Raw genomic sequence first — 16,591 nt, forward strand, 5'->3', positions numbered from 1 at the left:
CATTAAAAACCCATAAAAGTAGAACACACGTTTTTTTAGATTAGGTTATGTTTTTATTTTAAATTAATTTTTAAACTGTTTTCATGAGATACTTATTAGATAGTTTATGATTGCTTATTGGCTTTACTGTTATGCCTTGCAAAACAGTATTAGTGATTAAAATAAAATAATATAAGTAATCCACATTATTTTGTTGTAGTGGCTTAGTCCACTTTTGCTCAAAAATTTCAAATTCAAGTTGTTATTCTTAAAAAGAAGAATTTGTTTATTTTCTTTTTTTGCAGACGTCTCAACCTTTGAATCGGACCTTTTTGCGGATTCTGAGTTGGAGTACTTGCCCTCGGATGAAGATTTATAGTCATCTAATAGGTATGGGGAAGAAGACGAAGGTGGTACAGAAACGAATTTTACTGAAGCCAAACCAGCGCCAGCAGGAGTATTTCCCCATACTTCTAAACCAAAAAAGCGTGTACGTAGTCCTGAAAAATGGAAAAGAAACTTAAACAAAAAGAGAAGGTGTGCTGGACGAGAGTACATAACCAAACCTGGCAAAATTGTTCCATCAAAAAACCTTTCAAACCTTTTGAATGTACGTGTAAAGCTAGATGCTCAGTTTTGATTCCAGTAGAACAACAAATGGAACTGCATAAGAATTTCTATACCTTAGAATCCTTTGACTTGCAAACTGCCTACTTGTTTGCCTTGATTAAAGTTGTAGGTAAGTTACGTACCTATACCCAGAATCCAGAATCTAAGAGGGAAAAAACCAGGCTTTATTATTTACCCACTGAGGAAGATGTAGAGCACAAAGTGTGCAAACCGTTTTTTCAAGCAGTCTTTTAAGTTTCTGCTGGGAAATTGGATAGACTTCTAAAATTGAAATCTGTAGGAACATCACCACCAAGTGACAAGCGGGGCAAACATCCACCACATAACAAAACAGCCGAGGCAAAAAAAGATGAGTTAAAGAAATTTATTGAAAAAATTCCTTGTTATGAATCTCTTTATAGCAGGGAAAAAAGCTGCCACAGATAATATTTATCTCCAGATTTGGACCCTGGTAAAATGTACCAGTTATACAAAGATGAAGTAGAGAATCCTCTGTCCTATTTTGTTTTTCGAGAGACTTTTAATACAGAATTCAACCTACACTTTCATCCGCCGATAACTGACTCTTGATTTGACTCTGCCGATCGCAAAAAATGCGATTTATTTAAGATTAGAATCAAAGCAGCCGACGATGAAGTAAAAAAGAAAAGAAATTCCATCCGCATATCTTTATACCTCAAGACGGGCATACGGTCATAAGACATGCTAGAAAAAAAAATCCCTTTACCATAATAGAAATGGACGAGTCAAGATTTTTTTCTAAGGAACTTGAAAGTAACATAATAAACCGAAAAGTATCTGAAACAAAAACAAAGGTGGAGTGGCTCAAAATCAAATGGTTAAAGTTTAGAAAAGATTTTCCCAATACTATTCAGTATAAGTACTCGAATAATGAAGAGGTTTATTTTAACACAGTAGATATTAATAAAAGGAAATTTGTTTCCAAATAAATTAAGGATCTGCCCCTTTTATACCCAAATGGTAATGCCATTAATGAACCTATAAAGAAATATCTCCTTCAGTTAATGGAATTCATCCCTCCTATATACCAAGATTTTTATAAAAATCTGAGGTCATCCGCTCAAGCAACTGGAGGAGAAGTAATTGGCCCAATTGACGAAGAAGAAACTTTACCTATTTAATAACTACCTACTTAATAAAAAAATAAAGTTTCTATTTTTTTTTATTCATTCCCGTGACAATACGAGTAATAAAGTTTTTGGCGTAATACTTATTATAGTTTAAATTATAGTAACCCATTAAAAAACCCAATCTATTTTAAATGCAGAGTGGACTAACGCACATAGAAAAATCGAATATTAGCCATATCCAAAAATTTTTCCGCAAATTTAAGTAACACACAATAACATTCAATTAATTCGAACTACAAAAATGTCCTTTGGTGTATGGTTTTGCGCACTTACATTTTCGTATTTGTTTTAAACCTTTTTTTAGCACTTAATAATATTGGGGTTAGTCCGTTTTTGCACTCATAGCCTCATAAATAAAAACTCTTTTTACTAACTTTTAATCTAATAATGTTTGCCCTGCTATGAAGTTAATTCTTCCAGTAGCTCTTCAACTGACCTCTGTTCATTCCTAAATTTTTTTAAAAACTTATCTGGTACAGTCCATTCAAGCAAAATCTGAATGTTATTTTTTAGCTTCAAAGCTGTGCTTAATGTGTTATCAACGCATGGAACCCTGCCTGAATAAACTATGGAGGAAATTAACACCTCATCAATAAGTTTCTTATTAAATCCCAAATCTTTTAATTTATCAGCGGTTGAGATCTTTTTTAGTAAAATAGCCAACAGCAGACGCATTTTGCTTAAGCTCATTGGGGTTTCAACGTTTCGTTCCTCTTGTTTGATAATTGTCTTTTTATCACAAGCACCCTTATGCTCCTCCAAGTCTTTTTTAATCGTAAAAAACTCCCTGCACCACTCACAGCAATAAGGTTTGTTCATTCTATGAACCTTAAGCATATGGTTTCTTAAATGAGGTATCTGTGTAAACATAGACGAGCAAATCATGCAAACAAACGGTTTTTCCCCAGTGTGACGCCTCTGATGGCACTTTAGGGCAGTAGAGTGTGAAAATGCTTTCCAACACACCCTGCATCTGTAAGGCCTCTCACCGGAGTGAATTCTTTGGTGTATTACTAGCTGAGATCGCTGAGCAAAGGAATTATTACATGTGGGGCAAGTATGAGGTTTTGTTTTCGTGTGAGTCCTTAAATGCTGAGGCAGATGGCCCTTAAAGTCTTTCTTGCAAACAGGACAGTGGAAAGCCTTAATATTGTCATGAATATTTCTCAAATGTTTTAAAAGGGCATCTCGACGCGAGAAACATTTACCACATTGGTCACACGTAAAAGGTTTCAGTTGATAATGACTATTTTTGTGTAAACGTAAATTTTGGGCACAAGTAAACGTTGCAGGGCATTGATCACAAGTATAAGGCTTCTTTTTGTCATGGACCCTCATGTGTTGACTGACTTCACTTTTTCTTGCAAATTTTTTGGGACAGAGCTCACAAGAATAAGGTTTTTCTCCAGTATGTCTGCGCATGTGCAATTTAAGCCTGTCCTTTAAAGCGAAGGTCCGTCCGCATAACTCGCAAGCAAAAAAATTATTTAATTTACAATGAATCGATGTAATATGGTTCTTAAGGGTACCGGCTTGCCTAAAACTCAGGTGGCATTCCCCGCACACAAACGGACGTTCATCCGTATGTATGCGCATGTGCTTGTTTAAATCGCTTGACCCGAAAAAGGCTTTTCCACAAATGCCACATTCGAAGTTGCGCTTTTTAATTTTTCGTTTGGTTTCCTTCATGATGATACATGCAGTGCGAGTTTAAACTATGTGCAAAATTATCCCAATCCCAAATCTTACGCTACATAAAACTAAATACTAAATCCCAGCCACCAAATAATGTAGAGAAGAAAGAAATGGAGTCAATGTGTTACTGAGGGTGTCCATTAGGAAATGTAAAAACCATGTCCAGCATGATTTTTGTAAGTTACCATCACCATATTACCTGCAAAAGAATTAACCTCAACCAAAGAATTCTTTAATTTTTTTTCATGTTTAAAATACACTGATATTAATACTTGAATATTTTGGAGATACTTGATACAATAACTATTATAGTTAAACTGTAGTGATTTAGGGAGACTAGGACTGCATTCTGAGTTATTTATTACATATGGTGTTGAGTATTTCATTATTAAGATTTGTAATATCAATTTTTTTCATCATAATACTACAATTTTTTATCATAGACAGCTGTGTAACAGACCATTTTCCAGTAGTGACAAATTCGGTTTAAAAAATATGCATAAAAGTTCATTGGTTCGCCACCAAGAAGTAGCATCAAATAAAAGAAATGTAAATATACAGAATCTGAAAAGAGTTTTAGTAGAACGGGACTGGATATTAATAAGAGTTCAGAAAGCACCTCTTTACACTACAAAAGAAAATAAAAATTGGATTACAAACGGTATAATAGCTTAAATCAGACATAGGAACAAACTAAAACGAAAACTATAATATCGAACTAGCAAATGAATTTTAGAAATTACAGAAACCATTTAAATAAAATCATAGCAATTCAGAAAATAAATTACTATAGCCTCCTGGGACCCGGACATGTTTTTGTTAAGTTAGGGCTGTGAGGAAATATAATACAAAATACATAAATAAACATTGTTTACTAATAACTTTTTTTATTTTTTTTCTTACTTTGACAGATACATGACGTCCAATAAAATGGACATTGGGTCTTAACCTAAACAAAAATTGCTAATATATAATTTTTTTTTCAATAACATTTCAGTCTAAACTTATGAAAACGCAGAAAATAAATGTAAACTTAAATTTATTTGCTATGGAACTTCATGAAACAGTTTCTGTTGCCAGTAATGCACAAAAATGTGTTGCATGTATTACATAAAAACTTGTTTTTTTTTTTTGGCGCAAGTCATTTTTACATCTACCCGAAGTTTTTAAGTCTGTGGCAATTTCTGGAGTGTTGTTTCCGTTTTCTTTCGGTGCCTAATGACGATGACGGTGAATCGACAAAGATATTTCCCTCAGGATTTCTTCTAGTACCTACACCTCGGATGTTTTCTTGGGATTCACTTCATGGGTTGGGTGTATTTGTCAAAAGTTGAGTGGCAATATTGAATTTTAAAATCTAAATATTGTTGTATTTTGCGTGGAGGGATTTTAAATATTTTTTTATCTCTTCGATAAAAAATCCATGAGTTAGCCATTGCTAGATCAAAGAAATGGAAAATGACCCTTACAGTCAATTTTTTTGATCTGGCTCGAATTCTATAATAGCTAATCATTCGGTCTATCAAGTCCAATATTCCTCCCATACAATCGTTGTATTTAGCAACAACGTAAGGTCTTTTAACCTGAATGTATTTAGAGTCTTTCTTAGACCACCTTTTACACTCATCGCTAGGTTGAATTCCTAGAGCAGTAGATGCCAAAGGTACAGATTTCAGATCATGCCATTGTACCGGGTGTCCAAATAAGAAAGGACGCCGGCTGTATCTCGGAAACTATTCATCGCACAGCGCTAAAAAAAAATTTCTTCAGAAAAGTGGCTGGAAAATATTTACAAGTTCCTAAGACTACCACAAGAGGGCCACAGTCATTTAAAAAAATTCAAATTTCGTCTAAGATAGCCAGTATTAGGTACCATTTTGAAAACATCAGAATAATCTTCATTATTTTGCCTTAATTTGGCTAAAGAATTTTCTTGATTTCAATGAGAAGGATGGGGTGAGATCATAAATAATGCAACTTTTTAATCGCCCATGTACTCAGATTCTTTATTAAAAGTAATTCAAGTGGGTACTAACAAACCAATGAAAACCGCGTTTCGATATCTCCATTTGTTTTCGAGTAATTTTAAAATAACCTATTTTTCAAATTTTAAATATTGTTAGCAATATTAGGGCGGTCTTTGTGACAGAATATTATCAAAAATTACTGAAAATTATTTGAAAGCTCATAATCATATTTCCACTTGAAAATATAATTGGCAATCGAGAATCTCTGAATATGATTTATTAGAGCATTATTTATTAATTCTTTTTGAATATTACTATTATATCAGGAGGCCTATGGAAATATAAACGGAAACAAAGGATTGGAAAATGTCATTTAAAGTTACTTAAATTGACAGTTGTCAGTTTTAAGTTATTTCTTATGTGTAAGTGTTTTTTTACTACATATTATTAAGTTTCAAAATGAAGTAGCCTATAATATGCTAGCAGTTTATTTCGAATGCAATCATAACTCAACGGTTGCCTCTCGAATATATGCTATGCGGTATCCAAAACAGAGACATTATACGAAAAGGACATTTGCAAGATTAGCTACTCGGTTGCGAGAAAATGGCAGTATCCATTTACCTCTTAACAGAAGACGTCGCTCTGGACGATCTGAAGAAAATATTGTTAATGTGCTTGCTTATATTGGATTATACCCTCACATAGGAATAAGGCAAATTTCATTGGATTTGGGCATTACGAAATCAACTGTGCATAACATTTTAAGAGACCACAGGTTTGTTAAAAAGTTGATAATTAAATTTGACTATTACTAGAATCGAATATTAAAAAATATATATTATGTTTATTTTTTACCTAATTTGAATGTTATTTTAGGTTGCATCCATATCATATGGTGCTGCATCAGGAATTAACAGGAACCTATTTTGATAGACGACTTGATTATTGTAACTGGTTTAGCAATATGATGGAAGAAGATCCCCAGTTGTCTCAAACATTCTATGGACAGACGAGGCAACTTTCACCAGTGTTGGTAGTGTAAATTTATACAATATGCACTATTGGGCTCCCACAAATCCCCACTGGATGAGAGAAGTGCAGTATCAGGGTCGGTGGTCTGTTAATGTCTGGTGTGGGATAATAGGGGGAAGAATTATTGGTCCATACATTTTTAAAGAGGTCCTGAATGGACACACCTATTTAGATTTTTTACAAGATCACTTGCCTGTACTGCTTGAAGACATCCCAATTCAAACCCGTGCAAGGATGTTTTTACAGCACGATGGATGTCCTGCACATTTTGCGATAAATGTGAGAATTTTTTTAAATTTAAGGTTTCTTTGATACCGCATAGCATATACAGGGTGTCCAAGATAAGAATCCTAAGCATGGGGATCTCGGTACCTGTTGGAGATACAGCTTCGGTTAAATTAGAAAAAAGTTGTGCTTTTTGAAGCGTATTTACATGCCGTTGAGAAACTTCAAAAATTTCCATGGCCTGCTGAGATATTTGGAAAAAACGGAAATTTGCCAATATCGATTTTATTTTTTCCTGGCTTTATTTTAAAAGATATCAAAAAACTCTTGACACTTTCTCATTTACACTTTTGAAGTAGTACGTGATAGCGCTTTTAAATTTTATATCCGACGTTTCGTTTCCGAGAAACCACCATCAACTTTATTTTTTTATATGGCACGAAAAGAAAGTACACCCTGTATCTGATTCCATTTTTTATTACAAATTCAACGATGTATCACATGTCACATTTTTTTTGTTAGTTAAAAGGAAAAATACAATTTTTCTTTTTTTTTAAACATATTATTAAGTAGGCTTTGGAAACAAATGCTTTGACACTTTGACGTAAATACCTTTTACCCTGTCACATATTTTTTATTAAATATTAATTGCTGTTGTTGTTACCGTGATTGTCGAGGTGTTGTTTGTTGAGTAATTATTGTTATTATTATTTACTGTTGTCGTTATTATTGCTAAAATTGTGTTATTATCTTCAAATATGCCTGGTGGTCATTATAGTCATGAAGAGAAGTTTGACATGCTTTCGTGCTACATTTTGTGCTACAAAAATACTGTAAATACAGCAGCAATGTATCTTAATAAATTTCCAGATAGAAAGCAACCATGTAAATCCATTTTCTTAGAGTTGACTCGAAATTTAAAAGAATATGGTTCGTTTAAAAAGCCTGTTTTATCTCGAAAAAAGGAATCTCTTGAAGAAACTCAAAATAATGTTTTACAAGCAGTTATTGAAAACCCCGAGATATCAACCAGGCAAATTAAAAAAAATGTGGGAGTGGCCAAATCTACAGCTCAGTTTATTTTACGTAAAAACAGATATCACCCCTACAAATTTAGAATTTGCCAAGGACTTAAACCTGGGGATTTCGAACGACGTCGGCATTTTTGTGAGTGGTATACACGTGCCTGTGAAGAGGATTTTAATTTTCCATCAAAAATAATATGGTCCGACGAAAGTATGGTCACTAATAATGGTATCTTTAACCGCCGCAATAGTCACTACTGGGTCCAACAAAATCCGCGTGTTAAGAAAATATCTAGACATCAACAACGTTTTGGGTTTAATATGTGGTGTGGGATTTTAGGAACCAAAATATTAGGTCCATTTATTTACCATTATTCATTAACAGCAGAACGATATCTTAATTTATTGCAAAATGATTTACAAGACTGCTTAGATGATTTACCTCTGGCACAAGTCAATAGCTGTTGGTTTCAACAAGATGGGGCTCCTGCACATAATTCTGGGCAAGTTCGACAGTACCTTTTGCAGCGTTTTCCTGAAAAGTGGATTGGAACCTCCAGTGAAGTGTCTTGGCCAGCGCGATTCCCGGACTTAACCCCTTTGGACTTCTTCCTTTGGGGATTTATTAAAAACCGAGTCTATCAACATTCTTTTGGAACTGAGCGGGAGTTACGAGAATGTGTGACGGCCGCTTTTCAAAGTATTACACCAGAGATATTGCGTGATATTTTAACTGCTACTGTAAGAAGATCATACTTATGTCTAGAAAATAACGGAAACCTGTTTGAACACCTGCTTTAAATTAAATTTATAAAATGCGTTAATTTATTTGCTTTTTTCGTTATTTTTAAAATGTATTCATTATTTGTTGCATATCGTTAGAAAAATCATAAAACATTGTCTATTACTGGTTACATTTTTTTATTTATAAGTAGTACAATGTACAATGCAAATCAATGCTTCATTTGGCTTCATTACTCTCTAAATAGATATTAAGAAAAATGTGACAGACTCGGTAACAGGTATTTACATACGTCAAAGCATTTGTTTCCAAAGCTTACTTAAAAAATATGCTAAAAAAATAGAAAATTTGCATTTTTCCTTTCAACTAACAAAAAAAATGTGACATGTGATACATCATTGAATTTGTAATAAAAAATGGAATCAGATACAGGGTGTACTTTCTTTTCGCGCCATATAAAAAAATAAATTTGATGATGGTTTCTCGAAAACGAAACGTCGGATATAAAATTTAAAAGCGCCATCACGTACTACATCAAAAGTGTCAATGAGAAAGTGTCAATAGTTTTTTGATATCTTTTAAAATAAAGCCAGGAAAAAATAAAATCGATATTAGCAAATTTTCGTTTTTTCCAAATATCTCAGCAGGCCATGGAAATTTTTGAAGTTTCTCAACGGCATGTAAATACCCTTCAAAGTGCACAACTTTTTCCTAATTTAACCGAAGCTGTATCTCCAACAGGTACCAAGATCCCCATGCTTAGGATCCTTATCTTGGACACCCTGTATATTATTCTAGAGGCATCCGTTGAGTTCTGATTGCATTTGAAATAAACTGTTATCAAGTCGGGGGAGTTTAATTTTTGTAACGTTTTTTTTTCAGATTAATCGGCGTTGCCATTCGCCTAAAACGTCTAATAGGCCATCTACCGTAAATCACCCTGTATATTAATGCGACTCAATATATGTAAAAACGCTGAGACAAACTTATTCCGACTTATCTAATCTGTCAATTCCTGCTAATTCTGAATCATTTGTTAAATTAATTATAGGTACTTATATTTAAAATTTGAAAAATAGGTTATTTTAAAATTACTCGAAAACAAATGGAGATATCGAAACGCGGTTTTCACTGGTTTGTTAGTATGTTTTAAGTCTTCGAAACCGCAGTGAAAAAATCATATCATTGCATTTAACTTTTTAGATAAAATCTCTAAAAACCCAGTCTCTGTTAAACAACGCCCTCTGACGACTTCACTGAAAACAAAGTGACATTGACAGGTGCATATTTTGAAAGCCCTTTGAATTTCCTTTTAAACGAGTACCCACTTGAATTACTTTTAATAAAGAATCTGTGTCAGGGCGATTAAAAACTTGCATTATTTATGATCTTCCCCCACTTTTCTCATTCGAGATATGAAGAAAATTCTTTAGCCAAATTAAGGCAAAATTAATGAAGATTATTCTGATGTTTTCAAAATGGTACCTAATACTGGCTATTTTAGACGAAATTTGAATTTTTTGAAATTACTGTGCAGTTACTCCCTCTTGTGGTAGTCTTAGGAACTTGTAAATATTTTCCAGCCATTTTTTTTGGCCACTTTTCTTAAGAAATTTTTTTTCATCGCTGTGCGATGTATAGTTTCCGAGAAACAGCCGGCGCCCTTTCTTATTTGGACACCCGGTACAACTACTATTTTGCCATCTTGTCTTACAATTTGTTCCGAGCTGCCTCTACCTATCTTGGCCATCATTTTTTCCGAAGTTAAATCTGCTGCCGCTAGTACACGAGATTTCATAATGGTTCCAGTACAATATTTCTCTTGTTGACGAAGATATTCGAGAAGTGGTATTGTCGTGAAATATCTATCGCAGTACACATGACTTCCAGGAAATAATGTCCTTCCAAGGCGAACAACGGCAGAAGGTCCAACAGCAAGTCGTTTTACAGAATCATCTGGAAAAGTATCTTTTCCTTGATATAATTCAAAGTCTACGACAAGACCATCAGGGGCAGCAACAACAAAATTTTTCAAGCCCTCTGGATTTGGCTTTCCTCTAACGAACTGCTTCGTTTTACAAGTCCCTGTTAATGGGATCATCTGTTCATCTACAGCAACCGCTTTCTCTCTAGGTAGCTGCAAACACCCCTGCCATACTGCTTTTATAATAGGACGTACTTTCCAAGATTTGTCAGACCTGCGTACCTCTTCAGCGATGCTGCCATCAATGACGATTTTAAGATTAACTTCTTATAGCAAAAAATCTATCTCGAGTCATTGTATCTGCAATAGCTGAAACTTTAGTGGTTTTTGCCCAGTACATTCTGATTTTGGGATATTTTAGACAGGACATTAAACAAACTATTCCAAAAAAATGTTTAATCTCATTAAGAGTCAATTTAAGAGATACTCCTTTAAGTTCAACGTACCTTGCATTTGTGCAATCACACACTTTTTGGAATAACTCATCTTCAAAGTACATCATACATCATACCGGAGCTCTGCGCGGCATTAACTAGAGGGGCCTTCAAAATTTGGAGGTGCAAAAGTATCATCTCTTCTCCAAGTTTTTCGCTTTAAAGGATCATTTTAAAGTTTTCTCTCAGGACACTAAGAGGAATTCTATCTTCTTCTTCTTCCTCCTCACTGCTGCTTACTAGTTCTTCATTAATTACTTCTTCTTCTCTCCTAATTAAATTATCCATAGTTTGAATTTCTTCTTCATCATCAGACATTTCAATGTCAGAGTCATCATTTCCAATGATTTTTAGTATTTTCTCCAATTTTGCGTCACCTTCCCCTGGCCGAAGCACTCTTTGATTGTCTATTAAACATTTGCAAATAAAAACTTTCACAAAAATCATTACAAAACGTTAAAAAATAGGCTACATACCATCATAACGAGAACCACGTGCAGCCGCCATCACAACAGAAAACAAACAACTGATTCCCAGCACATGTGCACAATTAAAGTCGACCGAATCGGACTGGGCGGCAGCACCGTAGTGTCCAACGTAGTGGATGCGAGGTCTAAGCTGCTTAAATAATAAATTAACGAAACTGGAAACATAAAACTGGCATGTCCATTTAAATGGACGCTAGGTCCCAGAAGGATAGAAGTGAAATTCAACAAAAACCAAGACAATGTAAAGAAAAAGTATGAAACAATAAAATATGAAAATGAGGTTGACTTCCAAGATGAACAGGAAATGACAGGCTTTTGTAATCAAGAATACATAAATATTGGTGGGAAAATGGCAGAAAAAAATCCAGAACCACGCAACCCTTACAGCCTAAAGAATCATATTGCCCAATCTATCTTTTTGACTTCAATTACCTATAATGAGCTAATAAAACACATCAACAATCTTAAAAACAAAAGTTTTCCAGGTTTTGATGGTATATCGGCTAATCTGATCAAACAGACACATTCTTGTGTATGACACACATTCTTGTGTCTGTTTAATCAGATTTTTTTTAATTTCTCTTGCATAAATTACGTTTAAAATTGCTATCAACCTCAAATCATTACTATTTTCTGCCATATACAAATCATTACATACTGCCAAATAGTCTTAAAGGAATGTTAACTTTACCTAATTACCGAAGTTCTACAAAGATCAGGCTGGTTAGCAAAGAACTGAATCTGGTAATATGTAGTCATTTCATGCCTACCTAAGGGCAGACCTGCACAGGAGCAAAAATATGTATAGGGATCTTCAATTAGTCTATTCAAAAATATATTTTCAAAAATTAAAATAATACCATAACAGTTTCATTTAAATAAATCAGCTAATAAGCCTGCAAAAATGTTTGAAAAAAGTCTTAAAGACAGATTAATTAACTTCTTTGTCACTAATAACATTGTGGCGGATAATCAATATGGATTCTTCCCGGGTTGTAGTACTTCAGATGACCTACACAAACTTATTTCAGAGGTTACAAATCATCTCAGAAAGTGCCTTGGTGTTTTCATAGATCTCGCTAACGCATTTGACACAGTCCCACATCATAAACTTTTTGAAGTTTTAGAACATTATGGAGTGAGAGGAACTGCAATTATAGTGGTGACAAATTACATAAAAAACAGACGCCATTTTGTTAAAATAAATAATATTTTAAGCAAGAAGGAAGAAATACAAAAAAAAGTTCCACAAGGCACAGTACTGGGTCTTGTTCTGTTTATAATTTATTTAAACTCGCTACTTAAAACAAAAATAAATAATGGGGTCGTTACTTCCTAAGCAGATGACAGTATTACTATTATAGGCACAGACTGGGTCCAAACCAAACAATATGCCATAAAGGGTCAAGTGAAATCCTTAATCAAGTGAAAAATTGGCTGGAAATATTTATATTGAGCCTAAATGTTACAAAAAACGAACTACATTGCGTTTTCACTAACCGTAGCAAAAATAGACCCAACTTTTCACAATTTCCTATGGATAAATATCATTAGATCAAGGAAACAGCACATACAAAGTATCTGGGAATATATGTGAACCAAAATCTTAAATGGCATGTACATTATTGTACATGCCGTTTATCTGGCAAACAAGATTATAAATTTTATATAGTGAACTTTCCTAAATTTAAAGGAACTTATTATAATCTATAAATCATTAACTGAGTCAATCTTAAGATAAGGTATTTTAATATGTTGTTTTTTTTTCTTATTTATTGTTGTGCAGTCTGGGTCTTTAACACAGTTTTTTGGTAAAAGATAAAGGTGGTATCAGGGGTAGTTCAGTTTATCACAATAGTTTAAGGTTAATTAGGTAGGTTTACTAAGAACAGAATAGAGTGATCCCTAATCCCTCCAAGGAATAAAAGAGGTGACAGATACAGGAAGGCCAGTAATGATTCTAATATTCGCTACAATACAAGTTAACTCAGGGCCATTAGCCTTGGTGACTGCTAAAGGGCTTTGGTATTAACCAAACAACTTCCAAACCAACATGAGATGACAATTGTTTGGACAATATATTTGTGAGCACTGTCATGGATGTATGTTGTGTAAGTGTTGCTATAACATAATTTTTTTCTGATCATAGATCACAAAAAATATGCTCCTAATGACTGTTGGTAGTTTTAATCAGTCTTAAAAGCTTTTTACCAATAATTTTATAACATTGTGGATACATTTTCATGGAATTTTATTGGGAAAGAAACTGATGTCGATTGAACCTTTCAACATTTAATATCATTGCTTGAAAATGCTCTACTGTTCATTCTAACCACTCTTACACTATTAGCTGGTTTAATAAAGACCTTAAGGGAATGAGGGACGACTTGCCGTTTTTGGAAGAGCGAAACCATCAATAAAACTAATCCACTCCTTAAAGCTATGTGGCAAATAATAAACAGGCATGAAGTTAAAAGGAAAAATTGTATGTGTATTTAAATGTACTGTGATATATATATGGGTTAAACACTAAACTAATAAAAAATATTAAACACTTAATAATTCCCTTAACTAAGCTAATAAATCTTTGTTTTAAACAGAATACTTTTCCTGAAGTTCTTAAAATGGCTATTGTGGTACCTTTATTACCGAAACATTACAGGCCAATATCACTTTTGCCTATAATATCTAAAATAGTAGAGAAGTGCATGTCCATGAAAATTGTTGGATTCTTTGGGACTAATAGTCTTTTTTACAGTGCCAGTTTGGGTTTAGAAAGCATAGGAATAATGTCCAGAGCACCAGGACTCTTGTGTCAATTATGTTAATTGTGTCAATCAAATATAAAAGAGGCGTTTCATAAATTGGATAAAAAAAGTGATCTAAGCAAGGACTGTGTTGATCGCAGTAGCCTTCCTCAAAAACTTAAATATTATTAGTTCAATAAGAGTAGTATAAAACTCATCAAGTCTCTTATCTTTAGTGTAGATCTCAGGTAGTAGGTGTAACATCAGCTAAGAGGGTTATAAACATTGGAGTGCCACCATTGCACACAAAATTCACTCTCATTGCTGAGGATACAATTGCATCTTATGCTGCAGGTTTAATTAAGTAATCACAATTTGAATCTGTGGTGCCACACAAGAGGGCTAAAATTTCTTTTGTGCAAACAGACTGCTTTTAAATGGTGATAAGATAAATTGTGTGACATTCTCTATGAGAAATCTGTCAAATAAAGAAAATGCATCAAAGGGGAATTTTCTAGAAGTCATTTTGGACCCAAGGTGCAGTGGGGCAAACATATTGATGGTATTGCAGGGAAACTGAACAAGGGTGTGTATGTGGTCAGAAACTTTGTAATTGTGTCTTCTGGAATGTTAAGAACAGCATACTTTGTCATTTTTTATTTCCATATTCCAGCTAATTCTTACCTGGAGCCATACAGCAAAGATAACCAGGGTTTAAAGGTAGTAAGATGATCTAATTTAGGTTGCAGGGGTGCTTGCAAAAATATTAATGTTAGTTTTCGGCTCTTGAGTGTGCATTGTTTGTATGTGCTGGAGAGTCTGCTATATATTAAACAGTAAGAGAGTCAGTTTCAAGCTCACAGGGATATCCATTACTACAACACTAGTGCAAGGAACAATTTGGTACCTGCCTATTGGCATCTGGGAAGCTGTCAGGATGATCCATGCTACTGGGCTATTCAATTTTTTCATGTGTTTCCAGAGATGGCTAAGGTTTTACCAATTAGGAATTTTAAGTAAAGGGTGAAACATTATCTAATAAACAATGCTTTTTATTCTTTTGACAAGTGCTTTAATTCAGATTTTAACATGTTGTAAGTGCCATCTATGTTTTAGTATGTATTTTATATGTAAAATGCTGTCTGTAATTGTTTTAAAATACTGTAAACTGTAGGTAATTTTAGCTTTCTTTTTAAAAGTGAATAACTTACATGCAAAAAAGTATAGATTATTATCAGAACAATACAGATTAGCAGCCCTAGCTATTTGAAATAGTTTATCTAACAGAATAAACCTGACTGACTTCTAAGCATATAAGAAGATACACTAAACTTTAAAAAAAATATTGGGGCTACTTGACAAACCACTAGTTTAATTATTTCTGCATATTACATTTGTAATAAAATGCTACTTACCATAAATGAATATACAATGAAATATTAATACTTATAAGCAGGTCAAATATATGAAGGCGTAAATCACTACCTGCATTTATGTTTATTATCTAGCAATGCAAACAAAAATGAGTTAATTAGCTTTGTTTGATAAATCTTGGCTCATTAGTAGAGTTATTTGGAAATTAGTAAAGAATTAGTTAAAATATTTCTAGTGATGGATAAAATGTCATGGAGTTAAGAGAAAATACAAATATTTGGCCATAAGAAACATTTGGCATTAGATAGGGCATTTGGGCATTCTGCTGAACATAGGAATGTATTGGGAATAAATAATTTAGCTTAACTGTTTAATAAATTCTACGGGGAAACCACTATAAGTGCTGACACCTGACTAAACTACAATATTACAAATTTTTACATTCTTTTTTTGTGCTGAGCTTATCTTACCTAAATTTTGCTTATACTAAGCAAAACGCCGTGGGGAATAACGGCTACTGCTTTTAAATAAAATTAATAACCTCAAGACATTTTGGAGGCAGTCTCTTAAACTCCTTCAATGAAGAGATAATTAAATTTAATTTAATTAAAAAAATATAAAACTAATAACAGAAGCCAAAATATTTTGTTGACGTTGACTTTTAATGACATTGACATAACGTCAAATTAAAGGGAAATCTGACAACGTCGAATGTCAACCTAGCGTCCAATCGATATCCAACAACCAAAATCGAGAACGCACCATATGTCGTTTGCGCAACCTATTTATAGTCCGCGCTCATTAAATATTAATATACAGATATTTTTTTGGACTGAAGTAAAATTTAAAAAATAAATATTTTTTTTTTATTTTTAACGTTTATTAGGTAGAGCCATGGCACTGTGGCTCTACCCCAAAAGCCGCCACTGGTAAATTTAGCTTAAGTTAACAAAACTGTTTTGAAGAAATTTTTTATAATAAATATACCTATTTTCTTCTACAAATTTTTAGTTTTATTGTCGTAGTCTTGAAATAATATGTCTATTTTAATACCTCATAACTTCCATTCCATCCATTTAAACCCAATATCTCCTATCTTAATTATAAAAAAACAA

The 16,591-nt window shown here is 33.5% G+C and overlaps 1 protein-coding gene across 2 annotated transcripts; it reads right to left on the bottom strand.

The window, feature by feature from the left end:
* Positions 1-810: 810 nt before the first annotated feature.
* On the bottom strand, positions 811-16,135 carry LOC126739415 (zinc finger protein OZF-like). 2 transcript variants are annotated; one of them, XM_050445094.1, is made up of 2 exons: positions 15,947-16,135; positions 811-3,654 (listed from the first exon to the last, which is right to left on the bottom strand). In XM_050445094.1, exon 2 carries the CDS (start codon positions 3,447-3,449, stop codon positions 2,160-2,162), a length of 1,290 nt encoding a protein of 429 aa, XP_050301051.1. In that variant the 5' UTR covers positions 3,450-3,654; positions 15,947-16,135; the 3' UTR covers positions 811-2,159. The 2 variants fall into 2 exon arrangements, with proteins under 2 accessions (XP_050301051.1, XP_050301052.1); XM_050445095.1 differs by lacking the exon at positions 15,947-16,135 and adding an exon at positions 15,518-15,652.
* Positions 16,136-16,591: the final 456 nt, after the last annotated feature.

Source organism: Anthonomus grandis, chromosome 8 (assembly GCF_022605725.1).
Source record: "Anthonomus grandis grandis chromosome 8, icAntGran1.3, whole genome shotgun sequence".
Lineage (NCBI taxonomy): Eukaryota > Metazoa > Arthropoda > Insecta > Coleoptera > Curculionidae > Anthonomus > Anthonomus grandis.

Excerpts from the sequence above, each read along its gene's own strand:
- LOC126739415 (XM_050445094.1), bottom strand. The coding sequence starts at position 3,449 with ATGAAGGAAACCAAACGAAAAATTAAAAAGCGCAACTTCGAATGTGGC.